Below are 27,124 nucleotides of genomic sequence, written 5' to 3' on the forward strand. Positions count from 1 at the left end.
TTGAAAACTTAAAATCTCAAAATTCATCCTTTGAAACCCATTTTAAAATCAGATATTGCATTACCATGGAAATGGTACATCAAAATCATGTTACAAAATGTTTTCATTCATTAAAGTTTGGATAGTGCACTTTAATGTCTATGTTCAAAACTGTGAGTGACAGTTAAGGGGTTAAATAAGATTGGAATAGGGGGGAGAATTCATTCCAGGTAAGAATAAGTGAAGACATGTCAGCATCATATGATATCCCGAATGGGACCCCACAAGGAAGTATAATTAGTTCAATTTTGTTTAATGATTAATGATATATTTGAAAGACAGGCCCGTCGCCGTGCCCCCCTGCTTACATGATCATGAGTGAACTTAATATTGAGAACGAAAAATGTTTATTTTACTGATCTAGTCTATGAATATTGCGGGGATCACGTATTCAGCAGCATTTAGCTCAAAGACCCACTAATCTCTACAACGGTAAAATATTAGGAAGCTAATAGAGTCATTCTACGAAACAGGTGCCATTTTGGTCCGGAACATTCAATGAGATGCATAAGGCACAAGAAATGTCCCAAAGTGAGTTTCCAAAGCTTAAAGTAATTAATTCAAGTGTTCTTCTTAACATGATATATGATAAAATACTTTTTTTAAATTACTTTTTCTATTTTTTAATCATTTTTCATTAGTACATAGCCAATTACACATGTCCATGTTGACCAATATGATATTTGCATCTAAAATATCACCAAATAGGACTAATTATTATTATTTATTTTTCTTATTTTTTGGACAATTATGTGTCCCTGTTTACACAAGACACATTTATTACAAAAAAAACTTTTTTTTTTTGTAAATATTTTATGATTTGTGTGTGTCCCTCAGTTTGACTTACCACCCCATCACACTAACTTGTTTTAGCTGTAAATAATGTACTGTTGCTATAAATGACTTCACATTTAACATAAATGACATAATTTAAGCCTTGTAGCCACCAAGAACAAAAGTAGGCTAGCCCTGACATTTTTTTACATTGTTTATGTGTTGCTTTTACATGTTAGGCAGGGTTCGTCAAGCTTAAACCAACCATCCCGTCACACAAAATAGATAGGGAAAACAGTTTTTTATTGCATTTTTTGCATTATTAATGCAAATAAAATTATATTTCAGATTGAATGCATGTATGCTGGGTGTGGAACTTGACTACATGGGAGATCTGTGGCCATTTTGGGATGAAATTTACCACCCCGTCACATACCACCCCGTAACATGTTTTATTGTGACGCGGTGGTGATGGATGTAATTGAGAGGTTCTGCTTCCTGTTTGAATGTGAGGATGTGTGAAATCGAGGATTCTAATAGGCTAATTAATTTATTTTTCTGTTAATTTAACCCTGTTTGGTTCATTCACTTACTATATCACTCACTATCTGTGTTTAATGAATTACATTTTATCTATTTTTAATGAATTACATTTTGATCTGTCTCCATCATGGCTACATTAAGCACTGCTGAGAGACAACAGCGATGCTGATGCACATTCACAATTCTGTCTATGGACATTTATTTTTCTCTATATTTTTATTACTTTTGTTATTTATAATTTATTGCCTATTCTCTTTAATATTAGTGTTTTTATTACCTTAAATTATATGTATGTCTGCACTATGTTTGTACTTCTGTACTGGAAGCTCCTGACACCAAGACAAATTCCTTGTGTGTGTAAACACACTTGGCAATAAAGCTCTTTCTGATTCTGAGTTAGGATTATAAATAAATGGACACTTGTAGAGAAAAAGAAGCAGGCCTATCACTGATGAGTAACTGTTTTTACATATGGTGTACATGACTTGTCCATACCACCCCGTCACAGTAAACCACCCCGTCACATCAGTTACCACCCCGTCACAGGGTCATTTTGTTAAAAATGTATAGAAAGGAAATGAAATGTTACATAAATTAATGCTGAATGATGTTCTTGTTGTGTGGACTAATCCAATAAATTTACATTTATTTGTATATTTTAACTGAATTTGTTTTTTCAGTACAAACAACGAGGCGATTGAAATGTTGAATTCATTTTTCAAGATAAAAAATCTAAGAATAAAAAAAATGCACTAAATTACATACTTTCTATTGATAGATTCTAAAAAAGGGACATTTTACTATTAGGAAAACATAATATTTTACAAATCTATTTCTTGTTTTACTACTCTAATGGTGTACATATTGTCCGTTACAGGGTGGTACAATAAAGGCACCCTTTCCTGAATAAACAGGGCAATAATATTAAGGATTTTGTGCCTGAGGTGGGAAAATGTGTATTCTGAAGGATTAACATATGTTTCAAGTTGTAGGCTTTTGAAAAAAAGGTTTGTCTTTAGTGAAAATTTTGAAAATTGCAAAGTGGAAATGGCACCCGTTTCATAGAATGACTCAATAACACAGTGGCGCAGCGGACGGTCATGCAGTGCGGGGCACACAAATAGCAGCACATAAGGATTCACACAGTCACCTCACATTTATTTTTTAATCCATGCAGCAAGTATAAGTAAAATGTATAAAATATTGTCATAAATTTGTTATATTCCCATTTTAAAATACAAATTCTTTGTTATAAGCCTACAGATAGCAAAAAAAATAAACGAATAAATAAAAATTGTTTTAGCGTAGCATATTGTCACGACACAGGCTAGGAGACAGAGGTATGTGATCACACAAGGGTATTTATTGAATGAGACTGAGGAGCAACCAGGAGGTGACGAGAGGTGAGTGAAGCACAATGTGACAAGGTCCAGATAGCTTAGCTCGTAGTGACTGTAACTGTGATATCTTGCAGAAATCTGGGGAGCGGTGGAGAACAGGAACAGTGGAGATACTGGAATGTCTGAGTTGAGGTAAGGAAACACACAGGTAAGTAAATCAAGGTCTAGCTAGGTTCAGGGATATGAACAGTAGACCGGACGAGGAGGGAGTGTGGAGAGTGCGCATATGTAGTGGGGCTTGATTAGCTGCAGCAGGTGCGGGGAATCAGAAGGCAGGTGATTGTGATCTTGTGAACGTGGGTGCTGATGACTGTGGTGACTGAGACTCTCTGACACATAGCCTGCGTCCCAATGTGCATACTATCCACCCTATCTGCTCTAAATAGTATTGAAAATTACTACTATTACATAGAATTTAGGGTGGATAGTATGCACATTGGAATGCAGGGATATAGCATGATGTATAGATAAATCAAAATATAGTGTCTTAAGTTTAAAACATAGCCTAAAACCCTTAAATTCCTTAAAACATTCTCCCTTTGCTCAGCTGCGCATGTGATCTTGAATCAAATTTTGGCGGTGACATGCAACAAGTTTATCATGTAGGATAAGTGTTTTAATAAAGCTCTCAGGAGATTTCACTCAACGACCCGCAGCCTTCAACTATTTTAATGGTGAGGCTAGTGCACTAATATGCTTTATAGGCTATTACCAATTTAATATTGCTATTGTTTTATTATTATTGTGCTGTTGGAAATTAAAAAGATTTAATTGCAAGTCATGTACTTAATGCATAGACTATTTTTGACACGTTTTGTCCGATCCATTGATATGGTTATTACATATGCTATTGCAATTTCGAGAGTAGGTTAAATCTTTCATTTGTGGATGTCGCTCTGAATAGACTACTTTGTAGAGTGTACGTGGCATTTGGTTCTCTTAGCAGCATGATAAACAAAACTTATATTCAAATTCTGAATGGATTATACATGGCATAGAAAGCTCCCTTTATAGCAATTAAAAAGCTGTCACCCATCTAGTTCATCACAATCTCACAAAGTTAAGTTATAATCAACAAATCTCTCTACACTGCACAGTGAATCTCTATTTACATAGTGTTATAAAGAGAAGATTCGCGAGTGTGCAGAACAACACTCTAAAGTGATTCTAACATAGCCTACATAAAAGTCATAATATAACATAACACAAAAGTCGACAGATTATTGACAGACTATCTTTTTAAATATGTTTTAATATAGAACTTGATCAATTTAAGTAATAATACAGGTTGTTATTGTTTTGGTGAATGTCTGTTTCTGAGATCATAAAAAAGTGTGCCCCCCTATGAAAACGAAATTAGTTATTTGTTGTCAAAAGACAACATCAGTGCCCTTTTGTGAGTGGAAGGTGGGAGAGCCGCTGCGATGGGGACCATAATTTAAATTGCCAATGATGGGGTGAAGAGACAAATGTGACCAGCCAGGGGAGCATGCATCACGACTACACTTTCCGTAGTGACCTCACTTAGTAGACCAGACGTGGGGTATTGGACCCCACATTGGTCTAAAACGGGGGACTGAAGGAGAGGATGCCCAGCTGCCAGATCCTTCATATTGATATTAATTACAGGTGCATCTCAATAAATTAGAATGTCGTGGAAAAGTTCATTTATCTCAGTAATTCAACTCAAATTGTGAAACTCGTGTATTAAATAAATTCAATGCACACAGACTGAAGTAGTTTAAGTCTTTGGTTCTTTTAATTGTGATGATTTTGGCTCACATTTAACAAAAACCCACCAATTAGAATACTTAAAAAAAATAAATAAATAATAACATTTTTAGTGAATTGGCCTTCTGGAAAGTATGTTCATTTACTGTATATGCACTCAATACTTGGTAGGGGCTCCTTTTGCTTTAATTACTGCCTCAATTCGGCGTGACATGGAGGTGATCAGTTTGTGGCACTGCTGAGGTGGTATGGAAGCCCAGGTTTCTTTGACTGTGGCCTTCAGCTCATCTGCATTTTTTGGTCGCTTGTTTCTCATTTTCCTCTTGACAATACCCCATAGATTCTCTATGGGGTTCAGGTCTGGTGAGTTTGCTGGCCAGTCAAGCACACCAACACCATGGTCATTTAACCAACTTTTGGTGCTTTTGGCAGTGTGGGCAGGTGCCAAATCCTGCTGGAAAATGAAATCAGCATCTTCAAAAAGCTGGTCAGCAGAAGGAAGCATGAAGTGCTCCAAAATTTCTTGGTAAACGGGTGCAGTGACTTTGGTTTTCAAAAAACACAATGGACCAACATCAGCAGATGACATTGTACCCCAAATCATCACAGATTGTGGAAACTTAACACTGGACTTCAAGCAACTTGGGCTATGAGCTTCTCCACCCTTCCTCCAGACTCTAGGACCTTTATTTCCAAATGAAATACAAAACTTGCTCTCATCTGAAAAGAGGACTTTGGACCACTGGGCAACAGTCCAGTTCTTCTTCTCCTTAGCCCAGGTAAGACGCTTCTGACATTGTCTGTGGTTCAGGAGTGGCTTAACAAGAGGAATACGACAACTGTAGCCAAATTCCTTGACACGTCTGTGCGTGGTGGCTCTTGATGCCTTGACCCCAGCCTCAGTCCATTCCTTGTGAAGTTCACCCAAATTCTTGAATCAATTTTGCTTGACAATCCTCATAAGGCTGTGGTTCTCTCGGTTGGTTGTGCATCTTTTTCTTCCACACTTTTTCCTTCCACTCAACTTTCTGTTAACATGCTTGGATACAGCACTCTGTGAACAGCCAGCTTCTTTGGCAATGAATGTTTGTGGCTTACCCTCCTTGTGAAGGGTGTCAATGATTGTCTTCTGGACAACTGTCAGATCAGCAGTCTTCCCCATGATTGTGTAGCCTAGTGAACCAAACTGAGAGACCATTTTGAAGGCTCAGGAAACCTTTGCAGGTGTTTGGAGTTGATTAGCTGATTGGTATGTCACCATATTCTAATTTGTTGAGATAGTGAATTGGTGGGTTTTTGTTAAATGTGAGCCAAAATCATCACAATTAAAAGAACCAAAAACTTAAACTACTTCAGTCTGTGTGCATTGAATTTATTTAATACACAAGTTTCACAATTTGACTTGAATTACTGAAATAAATGAACTTTTCCACGACATTCTAATTTATTGAGATGCACCTGTACATGCATACATTATATATCAGGTAATATATCAATAAACATGGTGACTGTTTTATTTAATTCAAATATTGTTTGAAATTTGGGTTTTTAAATTAAAATCACACACAATATGACAACAGTAACAACACAGGCAACAGATAATAAAAGATACAAATTTATTACACCAGTTCAGAAAAAAGCAAAGCAACTCCATACTTATACAGCTTATACAGTTAAACCAAATTCTTTTGAAAAGCTTGTTTATGAACAAATTTAAGATTTTGTTCAATTTGTTCATGTTTTTCACCCACTGACGAAGTTAAACTATTATGGCCAAACCATCACGTCAATAAAAACACAGTAATAAACACTGAAAGTCAAGATTAAACTATGTATTATAGCGAACTGACAGGATTTTACCGTCTTTGATTTTACCATTTTGATCCACATCCTCAAGCACCATTTTGACTAGTTCACAGTTCCCGGTTTCAATCGCCGCTCAATGTTGTGAGAACATACTTGAACAAAACCCTCCAGTTTTAAAAGAACACATTCCAGTCAGTTTCAAAAATCTCTGTCCTCTTCGCTTCGATTAGTTTTCTTGTATTTTCGACACACATTCCTGTCATGAGCGCTGCAAACACTGAGACTCGTCTCAAGTGCCATTCCAGCTGTTTCCAGTTCCCGATCACCACATTCACTGTTCCAGTTTTAAAGGAAAACGCTCCAGACAGTTTCAAAGTTGTTCCTCCTTTGCGCTTCGATTATTTTTTTCCTATTTTCCACATGTTTCCATCTTAAACGGATTTCATCGCACACACAACCGTTTGAACTCGCGTGACTTGTTGCATGCTCTCTTTCACGTACTCCACATTCCAGGGTTTCCAGGTTTTCACAACAAAACCCTACCAATTGCTACTAGCCCAATCGCGTTTCGAGGGGTGTTTCCTGGTAAAAATTCCCTGGGAAAACCACAGACTTGGCAACACTGTTCCTAACCCAGCACCGTCGGGTTACTTATTACTCATATCAACCCAAATTGGGTCAAATCAAGTCAGCTTCCTAACCCAACACGTCCCCTTTGGAATTATAAGGTTCTATCTGACATTTTTGTCAAAATTGAGTTATTCACATATTCTTGTTCTGTGACAACTTATTTACATTATGTGATGTTTTTTTTTAAAAGTTTTGTACATTTTAGGACTTTTTATTTAGAAAACAAAAAGGTCCTATCTACAAAGTCTAACTCTAACTTGGTTCTATAAGGTTCTATCTGTGAATCCGCCAATCAGCACTTTGAATGCACGCAAGAGGGTCAATCAGGATCAACGTTCTTTGTCATGTCGCCGGACTGCTCCTTAATAGCAGGAAAGATTAAACATTAAACAACAATAATTACGTGTCTGCATAATCAATAAGTGCAATTCACCTTTATTCCACAAAGTGGCACTGTTTAAAACATAATGATGACGCGATTTTTCACTCATAATTAGCGCATGCATAAAACAAATAATCATCTGCAAAAGTTGAACTGGCTTGAATGGCTTTACTGCAGAGCAATTACTGCTCATAATGAAATATAAGTGTCACTGTCATTTGATGGTGGATGTGGTGAATAGCAATCAAAATGTTATTTTTGAAGATGTTGAAAACGATAGTTTTGAGAATATATTGAGATCGTGAATATGAGCCAGATGCTGAATGTATAATGGAGAAATGCGCTCTGACGATGGCAGTGATGGTAAAATCATCTGCTCAAATCGAACCCTTCTAAGTTTCAAAAGGTAAGAAAGTATGCTTATTTTATTCTTTTTTTATTTATTTTATGTTCTTAAAATATCAGGAGAGTTTTGCAGATTGCAGCAATTAGAGATCCATCCGTGCTGGATATAAGTCTGTGTCGCTAAAGACCCGAATACGTAATGATTGGCGAAATGTAATGATGCAGTTTAAAGTCTTAAAATGTCTTCAATTTTACAACATTAAGCCTTAAATATCAAATAGTCAACAATTTAAATGATGGGGTCTTAATTACGACAATAAACGTCAGCATGTTATCTCGGCCATACTGATTTAAAGAGAATGCCATTTTCCCACTTTTTGTGGAATAAAGTCCTGGTCAGATGGATTAGAGTAACGTTAGCTGCCTTAACTGTTCCCTCAATAATGTGTTTAATTACCCACTATAATCCAGCTGAAATTAACATTAGCACTGAACAAAATATTTAGTATTGCCCTTTGTGCCTAACTTAAGCAAGAAAAAATTATTTGTCCTAAAATATGGAATAAATGTGATAAAGAAAGCATTAAATTTACCTTTCTCATACATGTTGACACATTGTTACAACACTAATTTTATGTTTTAAAACAAATTATAAAAAAAAATATTTGTATTTCTTAAAAATTGTTGCTTCAATTAATGTTTTGCAAGATAGAACCTTATAATTCCAAGCGGGAAATTACTTTTTAGAATTAGAAGGTTCTATCTGCATTTGACCTGTTCCAAAAATCCCCATTTAAAAATTTGAGAGGATTTTGATATTGTACATTTAGAATACATTTGGGGTCTCTGTCATTTTCATGTGGAAAGAGACTTGTTCCCCATATCATTTTTGCTATATGGAATGCAAAAACTTTGAAGCTCAATATCTCAAAACCACTCAGTATGCAGATAGAACCTTATAATTCCAAGGCGACGAACAGTCTCAACCGAGCGTTTGGATTGAAACAATAACCCAGCGTGTAAAAAGTAGGCCTAGACAGTGTATGTTTTTGTTAAATCACTTGCAATTATAGCAACGTGAATTCTTGCTAAATATGCAGTTATATTACGGGTCGTTGGCATAAATTATAAATGTGATGGAGCGGTGGTGGAGTGAGTGAAAACCACGATGCTCCGACTTTTAAAAAATCCGCTCCTCGCTCCATTCAAAATCACACTGCTCCGCTCACATACTCTGATTGTGAGTAACTATTGCTGTCATGACGGATCTATTTCAGGACCAGCCGCTATCAAAATAATCTGGCTGCGGGTGCGGGCCAGATATTATTGCTGGCGGGCCAGTTTTGGCCTGTTGCTGATCACTGATCTAGGCTCTCGCTTCTTCAATCTTAAGTCTATTTTTTACTGTTCTCTCTCCCTAAATTCCTCTTCTCTTTCTCTCTTTATCATGATTCTCTCTTTCTTTCTCCACCATCATCTTCATTCTCTCTATCTCTTGTTTAAGTCTCTGATTATATTCATCCCACATTGCCTGTTCTATCTCTCTCCATTTCTCATCCCCTTCTTCTCTTTGTCTTGCTTCTTGTTTCTGTCTCTCCCAATCTTCTTGTTCTCTTTGTACCTCTTTTTGATATTGCTCTTCTCTCTCTCTAAATTCCTCTTCTCTTCTTTTTCTCTCTTGATCATGAGTCTGTCTTTCCTCTATCATCATTATCATCATTTGCTCTTTCTCTGTTTCATGTTTGGATTGAAGATCTTCTTTCTCTCTTTCCATTCTCTCTTTCTCCTGTTTAAGTTTCTGATAATATTCATCCCACATTTCCTGTTCTTTCTTTCTCCTTCTCTCCTCCTCTTCTTCTCTTTCTTGTCTTTCCTGTTGTTTCTGTTTCTCCCATTCCTCTCGTTCTCTCTTCATCTCCTCTCGTATCTTTCTCTCTTGTTCTTCTCGTTCTTTAATGTCTCTTTTATATTGTTCTTCTCTCTCTCTGAATTCTTCTTCTCTTCTTTTTCTCTCTTTGTCATGATTTTGTCTTTCTTCTTCAATCATTATCTTCATCCTGTTTTTCTCTTTTTCATGTTTATTCATGAGTTCTTGTTTTTCTCTGATTACTTGCTCCACTTTCTTTATCAACATCTTCATCTGTTGTTCTTGTTTTTCTCTTTCCATCTCTCTGAACATCTTGCATGAGTAGTAACTCCCTCCGTTTTCTTTCACCATGTTGTCTATCTTCTGCAGTAGATCAGTCACCTGTGTTCGGTCTTCAGTCTCATTATTATTGAACACATGGAATCTGTTTCCACACACTTCAATGAGGTTTTTAAGGGCAGATCCAGGTTTTCCCAGAAACTGATCAATGGTTTTGTTCTTCAGAAAGTCTCCTCTGGTGAAGATCACCATGGTGTACATTAATGAGTTTTCTCCAAACGTCTCTTGGATGATTTTCACTGATTTTGCTTCTTCTTCAGTGAATCGTCCCACTGGAATCAGTAAGAGAAAAACATGTGGTCCAGGCAGGATCATGGAGATGCAGTTGCTGATTTCTCTCTGGATCTCCTCATTAGTCAGATCAGTATCAAACAGTCCTGGAGTGTCGATCACAGTAATGTGTCTGCCGTTGATTTCAGCTGTCTCTCTCTGACACTCCTCAGTAATAGATGTTTGAGAAATGTCTGAAATAAACTTGTTTCTTCCTAAGATGGTGTTTCCTGTTGAACTCTTCCCAACTCCAGTTTTTCCCAGCAGCACAATTCTCAGTTCATCTTCTCTGTCTAATAAATCTAAAGATAGATCAAAGAAAAATTAAAAACAATAATGTATATAATTTATACTGAAGCATAATGTACTAATTATATTTCTTCTAAACTCTGCATATGTTATTGTTTTGTCTCAAAAATTTGTGTAGACTTTAGCAATCATGAAAAGTGTTTGTTTAATCCATGCACATCTTCGGATAATTACCTTGTGACTGAAACCATGTCTCTAATGAATGGATTTTCCTCTTCATTTCTTCAAATTTCAGCAGTTTTTCCATCTGTGCCTCCAGAAATATCTCTGAGGAGAAAAAGCTTTGTCTGTTTTCTTCCACCATCTGCTCCAATTTTTCCATCAACACAGACGCTTGTATGTTCAGGTCAATGAAATGATGTCGTCCTCCTAAACTCTCAATGACAGACTTTGTTTCTTCATTTAGTTCTGCCGTCTGATGCTCTGGATTCTGCTTTATGAGGATCATGATGTGTTTGTTGATTCTTGAGCTGAAGATCCTCTGGATCTCCTCTATTTCTGCTCTGTCTTCATTATTAAGTGGAGCATTAGGAATAATGATGATGAAAACATGAACTCCAGGATCACAGAGAGACACACAGCGGTGAGTCTGATGCATCAATTCCTCCTCTGAGAGCTGAGTGTTGAACAGAGCTGGAAGCTCCACCAGACTGATCAGACGTCCATCAAGCTCCACGTCTCTCCTCACACACTCTGAGGTGAGCTCTGATCTTCTCTCGCTCTGCTTCAAGATAAGTTTCGATATGAAGGATTTTAATTCTCTGTTACTCCCACACACAACCAGATTCAGCTTCACACCCTCTGGAACTGTGACAAATAAATAAACTAGTTTAACAATGTGGTTTCAACTTAAAATAACACATTCACATCATGTCAGAATTACTGCAGTTTGGATACAAAAAACATTTACAAGCTGTCAAATCTTGCTGTTACTAAGTACTGACCATGCAGGGTGCCCAAACTTTTGTGTGGTGCTTTAAGTATTTGCACAGTTACACATTTTTTTTTGTTCCCAACAACATGGGAGTACCGCAAGGGTCTGTACTTGGCCCACTGTTTAAAATGTACATACATGACCTACCGAATTGCTGTCCGGGTATCAACTGTAAAATGTATGCAGATGACACTGTCGTCCATGTGTCCACTAAAACATTTAGCTTGGCAGGTGAGCACCTGACACAGGCATTATAGAATATTTCTAAATGGCTCGAGTTGTCTCATTTAATGTTAAGAAAACTGTTTCCATGTGCTTCTCCATTCAAAATAAGCCTGTAAGGGGTGTACCGTATTGACCCGAATATAAGATGACCCTGATTATAGATGTACCTTTTTTTTTTTTTTTTTCTCACATTTTTTCTTAAATTATTCTCATATTGCATATTTTTCCTATTTTAATTTTTGTTTTGAAAGTATGGTAAATACTACCAACAATGACATTGAAAAATATACACTTTTTGACATACCATAAAAATAACAGGTAGCCCATCTGAATTATATAACATTTAGGCTATCCATCTCATAGTAGCCTACCAAAATTGTATTATCAATAGAAGTGAAATCTTATAGTAGTCTTCAAATCTGGGTAAATCTTATGTTTTAAAATCACTTACAGAGGAAGTTTGGTCCCATCAGGGTAACATGACAGTCACGACCCGTGCCACTGTAAGCTTTTCTTTTTCTTTTGTTTTCACTCGCAATCTTTACAATAGGGCTGGGTATGGATTCAGATATCCCGATTCGATTCGATTTTGATTCACAAGCTCTCGATTCGATTCTCCAATTTTTTTTTTTTTTTTTACATTCAGTGAATATAGTTTTAATACAAAAGCTATTGATATTTCTAAAAAATGATCAGGAAACATCAGTTTACAAATGATGAATTAATAAAAAATAAATGAAGAACCACGGGCCTGTATTTTAAACCTATTCTTTTTTTGTATAAGGTCCTTTCTTAAACAATAATAGGGCCCTATAAAATGTTCTTAATTTTTCTGGTAATCAGATGAAGGCATAAAACATTAATTTAATTGATCCTTGTCATGAATCTGGTCCATGCACTTCTGCTTCCTCACCACCAGAGGTCATCCGCTCATCACATGGACTCTTGCACTTCACCATCTAACTACATTTCCCATCATCCATCGCACAGATATCACAGCTGTCACCAATCACTCATTGCACTAATCACACGCACACCTGATCCTACGCACACACAATCACACACTCTGTTTAAGCCTTGGACTTTCTCTGCCTCACTGCCGAGTATTGTATGCGTTTACCGCTCCCCTAGCCGTAGCTACTCTACAGAGCCCTTGTCAGTATCATAGTCTTGCATTACCTGTTCACCTGTGTTCGTTTCTAACCCGTGTTTCCTGGATTATTCCGTGTTTCTTTTCAGTTCCTGTATTGTTCTGCGTTTTTCACTCCCCTAGTGTTAGCTGCGATACGGAACTTCATGTTTGGTCCCTGGACGCGACCAGGAGGAACTCAGAGACCTTCCACCAGCAGTGGTGAATACCATTACTCAGGCCAGAGCCCCCTCGACAAGGCGGTTGTATGACCTGAAGTGGCGCATATTCGTAAATTGGTGTTCTTCCCAAGGAAAGGACCCTCGGAGATGTGGTATTGGGTCTGTGCTCTCTTTCCTCTAGGGAGGCCTGGACAGGCACCTGTCTGCCTCAACACTTAAGGTGCATGTGGCCGCTATTGCGGTGAACCACAACACGGTGGAAGGCAAATCGGTGGGGAAGCACGACCTGATTATCAGATTCCTCGTTCCCTCTTTTGGGATCTCACTATCGCCTTACAGGAAGATCCGTTTGAGCCCCTTCAGTCAGTTGAGTTCAGTGCCCTCTCTATGAAGACAGCCCTCTTGACCGCGCTCACTTCCGTCAAGAGGGTGGAGGATCTCCAAGCCCTCTCCGTTAACGAATCATGCCTGGAGTTCGGGCCGGCAGACTCTCACGTTGTCCTGAGACCTCGGCCTGGATATGTGCTCAAGGTTCCCACCACTCCTTTCAGGGACCAGGTGGTAACATTGCAAGCTATTCCCTTTCAAGAAGGGGACACCGACCTGTCTTTGTTGTGCCCAGTGCGAGCCCTACGCACATACTTAGATCGCACTCAGAGTTTCAGACATTCTGAACAGCTCTTTATCTGCTTTGGAGGACAGCAGAAGGAGAGGACTGTCTCCGGACAAAGGATTTCCCACTGGATTGTGGATGCAATCCTAACGGCCTATCGGGCCAAAGGCCTACCCTGCCCTCTGGGAGTGAGGGCTCACTCTACCAGGGGCATGGCTGCATCAGCAGCCTTGGCGAACGGGGCCTCTCTAGCAGATATCTGTAGAGCTGCAGGTTCGGCTACATCTAATACATTTGCTAGATATTATAATCTACGAATGGAACCAGTTTCTTCTAGAGTCCTGAACGTCAGTTCTTTGACTCAAGAGACTGGTAGGGTGTAGAGCTTGCTGCCAGCGCTACTCCCCACAGGGTGGTTATGCGCTTATTCAGTCCAGCTCAAGTTCCTTTATGAACTCTGGACTACCTTTCCATCGTATACCACTCCACTTAGCGGAGTTCAGCGGAGGAACTCGCTATCAGAACCCATTACGAGGTAAGTCCCCTTAAGTGAACTCTCGTATTGGGTTAGTACTCCACAAGTAGCGGCTCCTCGTGCAGCCCCTTGTGTGTATTCTCCACTGAGTAACCCCTGAGGTTCAGTGTTCCCCTAGACAGACATTCAATCTGTCAACAGGTTCTGAGTTTTGGTAGTTCTCCCCTTACGCGGAGCCGACCTCAGAATTCTCCCTATGTGGTACTTCCTCTCTAAGTCCATAGGTGGATCTTCACATGTTACCTCCCCATCGGGTAGGATGTGATCTCCGTAGTGCCTTTCCCCCATGGGGGAATAGTCACTGTCCCAACGTTCACCACCAAGACTTTTCAGCTGAATATATAATGGTAAGTATTACTGTAGGGAAAAGGCTCCGGCTGAGGGGACCTTTGCCTTTATGGTGACACTCCCGGATGTTGGAGAGTGAAGTCTTAAGTCTTGGGCGTTGGAAGGTTACGAGGAGGAGAGGTGCATTTGGTCATGACACGCTGGCTTGTCAACATCTGCGCCCCCGTGGACTCGTGACGCAGTTGTGGCATTTACTATAGGGACCCCTAGTGTCCTACACTCGACACAACGTCGAAGTGAACGACAGGGGAACGTCTGCTTATCAGAATCAGAATCAGAATCAGAATTAGCTTTATTCGCCAGGTGTGCGCAAACACACGAGGAATTTGTTGTGGTTTTAAGGTGCTCCTGGTACATACATACATACATACATACATACATACATAAATACACATCTGACATGAGAACAGAAAAAAAAACATTTAAATAGTAAGACTTAACAATGGATGATAATCATAATAATAATAAGTATGAATCTGGAACAGTAGATTTATGTACAGATTTGTGCATTATTTACTCTATATACAGCTGTATAGATAAACATATGTATGTGTATTTACATTATACTTGAGAGGGAGGCAATAATTAAAGATGGAGAATGAATTCCAGAATGAATTACAGAACACAGGTAATGATCCACGTGTTAGCTATTTAAGCTGGAGATGGCATGGGGAAAAACTGTTTTATGCCTAGATGTTCTAGTGCACAGAGATCTGTAGCGTCTGCCTGAAGGGAGAAGTGCAAACAAGTTGTGTCCGGGGTGAGAGGGGTCTTTGATGATGTTACCTGCCCGTTTCTTCACTCTGGAGTTGTACAAGTCCTGAAGGCTGGGCAGGTGCACACCAATGATCTTTTCTGCTGTCCTAACAGTCCGTTGAAGTCTTCTTAAATCTGATTTGCTGGCTGACCCAAACCAGACAGTTATGGAGGAGCACAGAACCGACTCAATAACAGCTGAATAAAACTGTTTCAGCAGCTCCTGTGGCAGGTTGAACTTTTCAGCTGACGAAGGAAGTACAACCTCTGCTGGGCCTTTTTCACGATGGAGTCAATGTGATTGTCCCACTTCAGGTCCTGAGAGATGATGGTGCCCAGGAACCTGAATGACTCCACTGCAGCCACAGTGCTGTTCATGATGGTGAGTGGGGGGAGAGGAGGGGGGTTTCTCCTGAAGTCCACTATCATCTCCACAGTTTTGAGCGTGTTCAGCTCCAGGTTGTTGTGACTGCACCAGACAGCCAGCTGCTCAACCTCTTGTCTGTAAGCAGACTCGCCGCCGTCCTGGATGAGGCCGATGACTGTGGTGTCGCCTGCAAACTTCAGAAGCTTGACAGAGGGTCCTTTGAAGTGCAGTCATTGGTGTAGAGGAGAAGAGCAGTGGGAGAGAACGCAGCCCTGAGGAGCTCCAGTGCTGATGGTGCGGGTGCTGGATGTGTGTTTTCCCAGCCTCACTAGCTGCTGCCTGTCTGTCAGGAAGCTGGTAATCCACTGACAGATGGAGGTGGGCACAGAGAGCTGAGTCAGCTTGTTCTGAAGGGTGTCCGGGATGATGGTGTTGAAAGCGGAGCTGAAGTCCACAAACAAGATCCTTGCATATGTATGGTAACCCTCGTTCCCTGATGGAGGGAATGGGAGACATTGTGTACCTCTTGTCACAACCCCGAACTGCCTCTGAGTGGGTTGAGACGCTTCTCGACTCCTCAGAATAGAACAAGTGAGCAGATGCTAAGCTGGCCTATTTATACCCGGATATCCGGGTGTGGATAGCTATGCAAATTTTGCACATCCAATTTCATTGGCCTTTTCTCAAAGATGTCAGAGGTGTTTGGGCTCCCAAGAGCGACCCCTAGTGTCGTACACTCTACACAACATCTCCGTTCCCTTCATCAGGGAACGAGGGTTACCATACGTAACCAGACGTTTTCTCCAGCCCAGTTTGTACCCAGTATTTGTTCTTCATCTGCTGCAACCCATAAGGGTTATATTGTTTTTATTTGAACAGTTCTTCCTCTGTGAACATTCAATAAACTGTTTGCATTATTTCCGCTGCATAATGTGGACGCGCTTTTTGTAACAACAAAAATGCTAAATGCTAAACCCTAAGAATTTTTTTTACAATAGTGCTCTCATGATAACGTTATGTATATGACAGCCCTAGTCATAGCTATTAATGTTTTGCATTTCTGTTTTGAGCTGCGCACGCTAAAGATCACCAGTACAATGAAGCACTTTGATAGCGGGGTTTTAATCAACAGGATTTAACTTATCAGATTTATCTCATATAGGATATGCTTCATTATTTATACTACATAATCGTAATATTACGACTTATATCTGCACAAAATGACCCAACTGCACAAGTGAACGTGTCTGCATTGCTCTGAATGTGTAATTCCCATTGTGGACTCATCCTTCACGCAACACTACACAACAAACAGCAACTAAACAAAAAAAACAAAAAATCACAGCATTTAATATAATAGTGTTCTCATTATAATGTTATGTAAATGACAGTCCCAAGCATAGTTATTAATATTCTGCATTGTTTTTTTCTGCTGTTTAGGCTGCACGCTGAAGAGATAATCACTGCAGTAGGCCTACAATGAAGCGTTTTACTGCAGTGTAACTCAACCAAATGCATCTTATTTGAGATAAAGACTGTTTATATATATATATATATATATATATAAACAAAAATATTTAAACTTACAGTTCCACAAAAGGCCGTGAGTGGTTACGCAAGCAAACTTGACTGTGCTAGTCAGGAACATACAACTCTGTGGACTATGGTGTCCACCTAGCAATACATCTGTTGCGGGACAGTAGTTGTGATTTTGTGGGACAATGTGGGACACGTGTAAGACAGATACATTTACTACTGTTATGCTATGTAAAAAAAGTTCTTCTTTGGCCAGATTATAGTCTACACTTTCTTAATAGCATAAACACACGCGTTACTCCATTCAAACTTTATCTGGAATACCACTGTATCTGTCACTGCAAATTCCCGAACAGGCGAACACACACAAAAATTAAATCTGCGTGTCTGTTTGCCTCATGAAAAAATGAATTTAAAACACGTTCATATTTTAGAGAATATTTGCATCACTAATGATTTATCTCATCCACCCGCGACCCACCCGCAATTAATTAGAATGTATTTTTTTATTACATGATCCACCCGGCCCCACGGATACAACCGTCATCCGTGCATCACTAATGTACATACAAACTATACAGATATACAAATGATATACAAATGAGGACATTGTAGAAAAAAGAGATAAATAAAGTGGCATAAGGCACATGGCAGATAGAGTGCAAACCAGTTAAATAAACAAAACAAAACTGTGCAGATATATTGAGTGTAGTGCAAAAAGAGCTTATCAGTGATAAGAGCTTAGTGAACAGTCTTTAATCAGACTGTCAGAAGAGGTAGTGATCAGTCCAATGCTGTACAAAGTGACTGGTGCGGGTCACAGTTTTTAAGTGGAGGAGGGGGAGGGGGGGTGGAAGGTCCTGGGTATGTGGGGTCGGGGGGGGGGGGTCGGAGGGTCAGAGTTCAGTTGTGCGTGGGGTAAAAGGGGTGGGGGCAAGGTCGGGAGGGAGTTCAGCTTCCTGACAGCCTGATGGATGAAGCTGTCCTTCAGTGTGCTGGTCCTGGCCTGGAGACTCCTCCCTGATGGCAGCAGACTGAAGAAGCTGTGTGTCGGGTGGGTGGGATCACCTGCAATGCAGAGGGCTTTGCGGGTGAGACGGGTGCTGTAAATGTCCTGGAGGGAGGGGAGAGAGACACCAACGATCTTCTCAGCTGCTCTCACTATGCGTTGAAGTGACTTGCGGCAGGACGCGTTGCAAGCGCCATACCACTCAGTGATGCAGCTAGTTCTCGATGGTGCCTCTGTAGAAGGTGCACATGATGGGGGCTGGACAAAAACTCTGATTAACGTGGAAAAGATACCTTTTATCGCGTGTCGCTGTGTCACGTCGCATGTAGTTAGGACATGGTGTTAGTTGTTAGTTGTAGTTAGGACATGGTCCGGTTGCATGAAAGTCCTTAAGTAATTTGATTTAGGGTTATCCCTGAGGGGGGGGAATTCCCTGAGGTAAGGGATATCTTTAAGAGCGTTGCAACAAACGTCTTAACTGTCACCCTTACCTAAGTGTTTATACTAAGCGTTTCACAGTAGTTCCTGGCAACATACGGCAATGGGCGCCGCGGTTGCTATAGTTACTACATCTCACAATAAACATAGATATGTATTATATCTCTGACAATAAACAGAGCATAACAAAATACAGACCTAACCAACTAAAACACGTACAAATAAACGAGCACTGCCCGTTTCTGCACTGTTTTGTATACAGTCGTTACTGAGGAAACCACTTTGTCTCTAAAGTGAAAGCACCTCCTGCTGAACAATGACGGAAATGTTAATAAAAGTGAAAATTAACCCATGTTTTGATGCTGCAAACACACAGTGTTGTAAATGTGAGCAGGTGGATCGACAAGAAGATAATGCATTATAAAAATCTAAACAGTTAAGGCATACATTACATTTATATTGTTATTTAATTAATGTAGGCTAATAATTGATTAATAATAATTGTTTAAATTAATATAATAATTGATACAACTCAATGATATAAAATCTTTTGTTTTGTGAAAACCTGTAAATCATGCTTTTTACAGTCATTACAGTTTAATATGTTACCATAGTCATTGCCCTACTACGCTCATATGATATTTTATTTGTGCAGGTCTTAAAAAATGTCTTAAGTCTTACATTTGAGCTTAAAAATCTTAAAAATACTGAGATTATGGTGACTTAAGGGAGCTGTTTTGGTCCCTTAAATTTATCAAGGTGAAATAGTTACTAAGGACTTTGTAGCAACGCTTAAGGGAACACTTAGATAATTAAGGGGAATATTTAATGACAGCCTTAAGGTTCCTTTAAGTTGACCCTTAGGATTTTTCTTGCAACCCAAGTTTCACTAAGGGTTCCCTTAACCTTATAACTAAGGAATTTCTTAGCTTAAGGGCTTTCATGCAACCGGGACCAGGTGCGTAACCGTGGCAATGCACGTGCATCCGATGAAACTGTCTATAGATATACTGCAGTCGAACACACTTCGTACAACACACCTAATGACTGTCTTTATGAGGGGGTCCCTGAATCACTGACTCATTCAACTTATAATGACATTTTTTGTCCATCTTACATCTTTAAAATATGTAGCTTACATATAAAAGGGTATTTATTCATGTGTGGGTCACCCAGTATATATGTACTGTACTGTAAATACTGTAAGCTTGTTACTGTACACTCAGAGATGGTTTATTCAGAGAAATAAATGAATGCACTCACCCAGTGTCTTGATCTTCTCCTGTGACTCTTTGATTTTATTATCGCTCACACTCAGTTTCTCCTCTAGTACATGTGTGACTCTCTTCTCTTGAGCTCTCAAATACATCTGAAGAGAATAGGGTTTAGTCTTCATGCGGTCTATACAATCAAACAGCTTTGAGATCTGTTCAGAGTTTCTCTGGTCCTTTAACCCCATCACACTGTACCAGCTCCCATAGAGACTCACAATCCTCTGAGATTCTGTGGATGCTACAAAATCTGACACACTTTTGTCAACAGTGAGTTCAGTAATGAAAAGCACCATGAAGTGCTGATTAGAGTTAAATATTCTTTTAATCTTCTCCATTTCTGCTCTGTCTTCATTAGTAAGTGGACAGACAGGAGTAACGAGGATGAAATGATGAACTCCAGGATCACAGACAGACACACAATAGTGAGTCTGATGCATTATTTCCTCCTCTGAGAGCCGAGTGAGAGTTGGAAGCTCTAGTACACTGATCTGCCGTCCATGAATCTTCTCCTCTTTCTTCACAAACACATTGCTCCTCTCTTTCTGAGGTAAAAGTTTGTTCTTTTGTTTATTCATTGTTCCTCTAAACATTTTAGACTCTGAGTTCTTGAGTGTTGTATTATATCCACACAGCACAAAGTTCAGCTTTGCTTTCCCTGTAGTCGTCACTGAAAACAAGATTTAGAGACAGTAGACTCAGATCAGCTTTGATAACAAATGTACACTTCCTTAAACAATAACAAAAATATTATATTTGTAAAATATGATCAGACTGCAATATATTCTTTTATCAAATAAAGGGTGCCTTGCAGTAGTTTGCTGACTTACAGTTTGGGTGAGTTTGTTCATTGTATGCATGGGCGGCGCTAGGGAGGGGCTAGCAGGTGCTCCAGCACCCCCAAGAAAAACCAAAGCACCCCCATAGCACCCCCATAAAAAATGAAATAAAATAAAAACATTTGACTCATTACATATGCATAACTACTGCAATGCAATACAACGTGACATGATTTGCACCCGCACGTATGTCAGCATTTTATTTAAAAAATGGATCGATTCCTTGTGCCAAGTAGGCCTGCCCCCGACTAAAGATTTTTCTAGTCAACTGGTCACACGTTTATATTAAATTGATTAGTATAATAACCTACTAAATCATCCTTTAATATAGACATTTAGGCATATTATTCCGCGCTCAAGCACATGCATAAAGCTTGCCGAAAAGCAAAATGATTGCCAAAGTAATGATTATGAATGCATTGGGAGAAAAGAAGACATTTTAATTATTTATTAATAAACTAGTGCTTTCTCAGTCAGTGTTGGCTGCAAAGATGAAGTTGCCAAATGCCGGCGCTGACTCACATCTCAGAGGATGTGCCTTTAATAGAGAAATGCATCTATACAGACTACATAATCAAAGAATATCTGTTTTTTATATTAACTGGTTTTCAAGTTTTCTGCAGATTTATTTCTTATGTCTGTGAGCTGGTTCATTGTTGTGACGTGCTCCATTCACGGAGACTGCATGAGACGACAGAAAGCACATCCAAAGATGACGGGAGTATTTTCAGCTCTTTCCGCAGGGAAAAAAAATAAATAAATAAAAATGATTGCGTGGGCGCCCCCATGTCATACAGTAGGCTATGCGCGATAATACTCCCACTCCACATAAACATTTGAAATGCGCCTATATAGCGATTTTGTTTTTATTCATATAAAAAATATATATAATAACAACCTGTTTTGGTCATATTTACTATTAATTGCCCAGCTCCCCCTGTCATTGATCTAGCACCCCCTCAGCACCTGCGTTCAAAATTCTCTGGCGCCGCCCCTGATTGTATGTATGGATCTCTGACACAAACAGCCTGTCTGCACTCACACTACAGCCTTTAGAGGAAAAGTCCACCCAAAACATCATATATGTGTGGTTACAAAGTCATATGATTGTCTTTTTTCCCCCACTGAATTTATTTAAAAGCTTTTTAGAAGCTTTTTAACAAAAGCAGATTAGTAAAAGAATAAATAGTAGTTTGAGTCATAGTAGTGCTCCTCATTTTACTCCGTCATTTCCTGTCTCTACTACACTGTAACTATTAAAGGACACAAAAGCACTTCATGATCATATTCAGGTATTACACAGAAAAAAAGACTTTGATAAACCTCTTCCATCGCGTCCTGTTTTTGTGCTCTCTTTGAGATCAGAATCCTCCTTTTCATCTTCTCCTCTGTCTGAAGCTCCAGATCTGCTCAGATCTCCATCCACTGATGATCCATCACCTTCATCCTCATACATGTTACAGATGAGAAATTCTTCATGTTCTTTCTTGAGTATCTCTTCTGTCCTTCTGAACAACTCAGCGCGCCATCCTGTGTTTACTGTATTAAACTGAAGATGTCCTCCTCCACATTCCTTTATTAAATCATGGATAGCACTGTTTGTGCTCTTAAAAGACAGATGCATGAATCTGCGTGGCTCTTCATCAGTAGTCAGCACTATAGTGTGTTTCATGGCCTGTTTACTGAAGAGGTTTAGCACAGTTTTCACTCTGTGTCTGTCATTCTCTCTAAAGTCCTTATACTGCAGTACGAGTACAAACACATGAGGTCCTGGAGCAGACAGAGACACACACTCTTTCACTCCCTCTATTATCTGCTGATGTGAGAGATTCGGCTGCAGCAGAAGAGTGTTGATGACTGTGATGTATCTGTCCTCCACCTCTGCACTGATTCTCACACTGAGATGCTCACAATGAGATGGAGCTTTACTGGTAAATGCTGCTCTACCGTATATAGTGTTTGCCACTTGGCTGTTTTCTGATCCATTCTTTCCCAAGTGAACAATCCTCAGATCACTCACTGAAAAAGAGCACAAACACAAACAAAATGTAATAAAAAGCACTGCACAATCATCACTTAAGAATCTCATATTCAGGACCCGATCTGTATGGATGACTTTTATGGAGGCTTTTGTCATTTTTGGAGAATGAGGGTGAAAATCATTGTGTAACTTTATTTTATGAAAAAGAGCATCTTTAAAAACAAATAAATACAGTCCACTCTAAAATTTGTTGTAAGTGTTCTATATGACTATAATTTCAATATGTTGCTTCAGAATTATATTTAATATTTTATCTTAATAGAATAAAATAATATATTATATTTCTAGATAAAATATTCTTAAATTTCCTTTGACTTTACAGTGACGATATAAATTATTTAAATAATAATTTATATTCATACTTATAATATGACTAAGTATTAGTGGGTCTTAATTCATTTAGGCCTGGTTTCACAAACGGGGCTTAGCTTAATCCAGGACTAGGCCTTAGTTAAATTAAGATATTTAAGCAACTTTTACAAAAATTCCTTAGAAGAAAACATTAAGGTGTGCATCTTGACACAGAACAATGACACTGACATATTTTAAGATATGTCAGAGCAAGATATTTTCAGTTGAGACAGCTCAAACATGCCTTTTAGTCTGGGACTAGTTTAAACCTTGTCTGTGAAACCGGGGGATAGCTGATTTTATCATTTAGGAAGCAAATTATATCTCCTGCAAGGGGATTATTATATTTGGAGGTCCTTGGCATCAAACAGTATGCTCTGTCTCTCTCACAAACAATAAGACATGTAAGCGCAAGTGAGTTTATCAATGAAACAAGTCGCACATACAGTCAAAAGTTAGGACACCCTATTGAATTCTATGGTTTTCTGTATCAAGACATAATAATAAAACTATCTGGTCCTTGGCAAGTCTTACATTTTGGAAAATAAAACCTCAGATGAACAACATCACATTACATATCCTACGGTGTCGTTATTTATTTAACAAAAATAAAGCCGTGATGGAAAAGCCATGTGTGACAAAGTTAGGACACCCTATGATTCAGTTGATTGTAGATCATCTTTTATCAGCAATAACTTGAAGCTTTAGCTGTTGGATGGATGGCCTCACATTTGACTCTAGAATACTTATACAGATGAATTACAAGCCCAAAATCATCAGCCCTCCACCAGCATGTGTGACTTTTGGTATGAGGTGTTTGTGCTGATATGCTCTTTAGGATTTCACCAAATGTGGCGCTGTGCATTATGACCAAACATCTCCACTTTGGTCTCATCTGTTCAAACAACATTATTCTAGAAGTGTTATGGTTTGTTCAGATGCAACTTTGCAAATCTAAACCGTGCTGCCATGTTTTTTTTTTTTTTTAGATAGAAGAAGCTTTAAAAACATGTCATGCTTGTCCCATATTTTTCTAACTGTACTGTCATGAATGTTATCATTTAACATGTTAACTGAGGCCTGTAGAGTCTGTGGTCAAGTCTTGGGTTGTCTGCCATTTCTCTGAGCATTATATGGTCTGATCTTGGAGTGAATTTCCTAGGATGTCCACTCTTGGGAGGATTGGGGTCTGTTTTGAATGTCTTTCACTTGTGAATAATCTTCCTCACTGTAGAATGATAGACTTCACATTGTTTGGAAATGGCCGTATTACTCTTCCTAGATTGATGGCAGCAACAATTGCTTCTCTAAGATCGTTGCTGATGTCTTACATCTTTGGCATTGTGTTAACACACACCTGAAGGCTCCAGACCAGCAAACTACCAAAACTCCTGCTTTCACAGAGGTGCTCACACTTACTGATGATCAGTTAATCAAATGTATTTGATTAACTGTTTTATTTTCCAAATTTTAAGACCTGGAAAGGACTAAATATGTTTTTTATTATATCCTGATAGGGAAAACCATGGAATTCAATAGGGTGTCCTAAAAATTTTCACATGACTGTATGTGAGTTTTTTTTAGATTCAGGGTTTTTTTGTTTTAACAATATAAATTAAAAATTAAATCTCAACATATTAGGACTGATCGTTACATTATTTTCATTTTGATTTGAACTACTACTTTAACTGTTGCAAACTGAATATTATGTAATGATAATATTATTCACACATCTTTTACATTATTAAAAAGGTTTACCCATATTGTTTCATAAAAGCAAACACATAAATGTTTGACATCTTAATATCACTGCCAGTGATTTAATTTACTTACTGTTAGGACGATCATGTAATGGACTATGTCTACCTGCTGCTGCTAGAGAAGAAAAATCACAAACAGAGACCGAGAAAGAGAGATAACAGATGGGTTAGGCATTATAAATTATTTATAAAAGCATTTGTGCACTGTAAAGCTGTGACTTCACAATGTTTGCAATTAATAATTAAACTAATTGAGTACAGAACAGCGTGCTAATGATACACAGATCAACGAATTTAATTGGTGAAATTATGATTTCCTTATTCTCAGAACATCTACAGTGTCAAAATTACACTTTAAACACATACTTAATGATCTACAGCCTCCATAAAATTATAAACAAATAGGCTATTGCCACAAATCAACAAAGTGCAAGGAATCACGCAGTTTAGTTTCTTCCTGGTGTTGAATGCCACGATTAAACAAACGTAAGAGCGCATTAGTTAACAAACTGAACGAAGAAAACACATTGCGAACTGTTTGCTAATGTTCATGAATACTTAATAAATCAATGAGGAAACGTTATATATGCATAAACGTATCCAATTTGATTCTTACCTGTCGCCATTTTAACAATAACACCTTGAAATCAAAATCGAAAGAAAAACGCTGAAAGACTAGAGCTGTCCTGCGCCCCGCGAGGTTGGGGGGAATTTTAAATTTATTTAAATGTATTTATACATTTATTTAGATTGAAATTTATTTGAGCGAATTATGAATGAACTTGAAATTTTGCGTCCATTCAATTTTCCTTTTTTTAAACCAAAAACTGTTTCAACCTTTAATTGTTCTGATTGTCACGGCCCTGCTGGTGTGCCCCGGTTGGCCACCAGATGTCACTGTGTGTGTCAGCACATGGCTTATTGTTTGTTGTTTGTGCCATGTGCTCTCCTGTCTATTGTCTGACCCCGCCCTCCTTGTTATCTCATTATTGTTTCAGTTCCTTCACCTGTGTCCTCCTCGTTTGGCTCCCCATATAGTCTCCTGGTGTCTGCAGTCCTGTGCTGTGTCGTTGTTAATGTTGGATGTTTGATGTCGTGTGTGGGTTGGTTTAAATGTATTGCAGCTCTCTGCCTGCCTGCCTGTTTTTCCCCTTCGGGGTGGTTTTTGTTCATTTTTGTTTCTCCTTTTTATTAAAAAGACCCACTTCTCCTGCACTTGAGTCCTCGCCTCATCTCTTGACCATCCCGTGACAGAACGACACAGCCAATATGAGGACTCAGCGGAGAATGGGCTCACACCATCCACCAGCCGCTAACGTCAGCAGCCCCCTCTACCAACGCATCCTCCAGTTCCAGGCCCTGAGCTCCCTCCGTCAGCAGGATACTGACGTGAGGAGATTTGCCCTGAGGTTCTGTGGAGCAGCAGAGGGTTTGGGGTACAATGATGCGGCCCTCAAGGACCTTTTCAATAGTGCCCTTGAGGAGCCCCTCAAATGGTGGAGGATGAGGGGGCTGGACCACCTGACGTTTGGGGAATTTGTGGAGTTCCTGGCACGTTCCCCAGCTAGGGTGGCTGGAGTGCCTCAGGCAGTGCTCGCCGAAGCTGCAGCACCTCCAGTGTTGGCCGACGAAGCTGCAGCACCCCCAGCGGCAATCAAAGGGGCGTCAGAAGCCTCATCTGCCGCACCCAGTACCTCCAGCCCGCTCCCAGAGCGTCCCGGGCTGATGCGAAGCGTGCAGGAACCCCAACTGATGTCAATGCGAGCGGCGTGGTCGGCTCGCGCTCCCGAAGCAGCGGTGGCCGCTCACAGTTCCTCCGAGGCGGCGGTTCCCACTCACGAACCTCTCGAGGCGGCGGTGCCCGCTCACATTCCTCCCGAGGCGGCGGTTTCCGCTCACATTCCTCCCGAGGCGGCGGTGCCCGCTCACAAGGCTCTCGAGGCGGCGGTTTCGCTCACATTCCTCCCGAGGCGGCGGTTTCCGCTCACATGGCTCTCGAGGCGGCGGTGCCCGCTCACATTCCTCCAGGCGGCGGTTTCCGCTCACATTCCTCCCGAAGCGGCGGTGCCCGCTCACAAGGCTCTCGAGGCGGCGGTGTTCGCACACATTCCTCCCGAGGCGGCGGTGTTCGCACACATTCCTCCCGAGGCGGCGGTGCCCGCACACAAGGCTCTCGAGGCGGCGGTTTCCGCTCACATTCCTCCCGAGGCGGCGGTTTCCGCTCACATTCCTCCCGAGGCGGCGGTGTTCGCTCACATTCCTCCCGAGGCGGCGGTGTTCGCTCACATTCCTCCCGAGGCGGCGGTGCCCGCACACAAGGCTCTCGAGGCGGCGGTTTCTGCTCACATTCCTCCC

The 27,124-nt window shown here is 39.8% G+C and overlaps 1 protein-coding gene across 3 annotated transcripts; it reads right to left on the minus strand.

Annotated features, from left to right (window-relative positions):
- Positions 1-6,086: 6,086 nt before the first annotated feature.
- Positions 6,087-25,450, minus strand: LOC131531232 (GTPase IMAP family member 8-like). Of its 3 annotated transcripts, none has more exons than XM_058761870.1 (6): positions 25,386-25,450; positions 24,843-24,884; positions 21,941-22,636; positions 19,771-20,448; positions 10,610-11,242; positions 6,087-10,428 (listed from the first exon to the last, which is right to left on the minus strand). In XM_058761870.1, the coding sequence occupies exons 1-6, from the start codon at positions 25,393-25,395 to the stop codon at positions 9,068-9,070; spliced, it is 3,420 nt and encodes a 1,139-aa protein (XP_058617853.1). In that variant the 5' UTR covers positions 25,396-25,450; the 3' UTR covers positions 6,087-9,067. The 3 variants fall into 3 exon arrangements, with proteins under 3 accessions (XP_058617853.1, XP_058617854.1, XP_058617856.1); XM_058761871.1 differs by having other exon boundaries at positions 24,843-24,881; positions 25,386-25,401; XM_058761873.1 differs by lacking the exon at positions 25,386-25,450 and adding an exon at positions 25,136-25,187 and having other exon boundaries at positions 24,843-24,881.
- Positions 25,451-27,124: the final 1,674 nt, after the last annotated feature.

The sequence above is a fragment of the Onychostoma macrolepis genome, chromosome 22 (assembly GCF_012432095.1).
Source record: "Onychostoma macrolepis isolate SWU-2019 chromosome 22, ASM1243209v1, whole genome shotgun sequence".
Lineage (NCBI taxonomy): Eukaryota > Metazoa > Chordata > Actinopteri > Cypriniformes > Cyprinidae > Onychostoma > Onychostoma macrolepis.

Coding starts and splice junctions, on each gene's coding strand:
- LOC131531232 (XM_058761870.1), bottom strand. Junction 20,449..21,940: donor AACAGGACGCGATGGAAGAG/GTTTATCAAAGT, acceptor TCTTGTTTTCAG/TGACGACTACAGGGAAAGCA. Junction 11,243..19,770: donor GGAGAAGATCAAGACACTGG/GTGAGTGCATTC, acceptor TATTTGTCACAG/TTCCAGAGGGTGTGAAGCTG.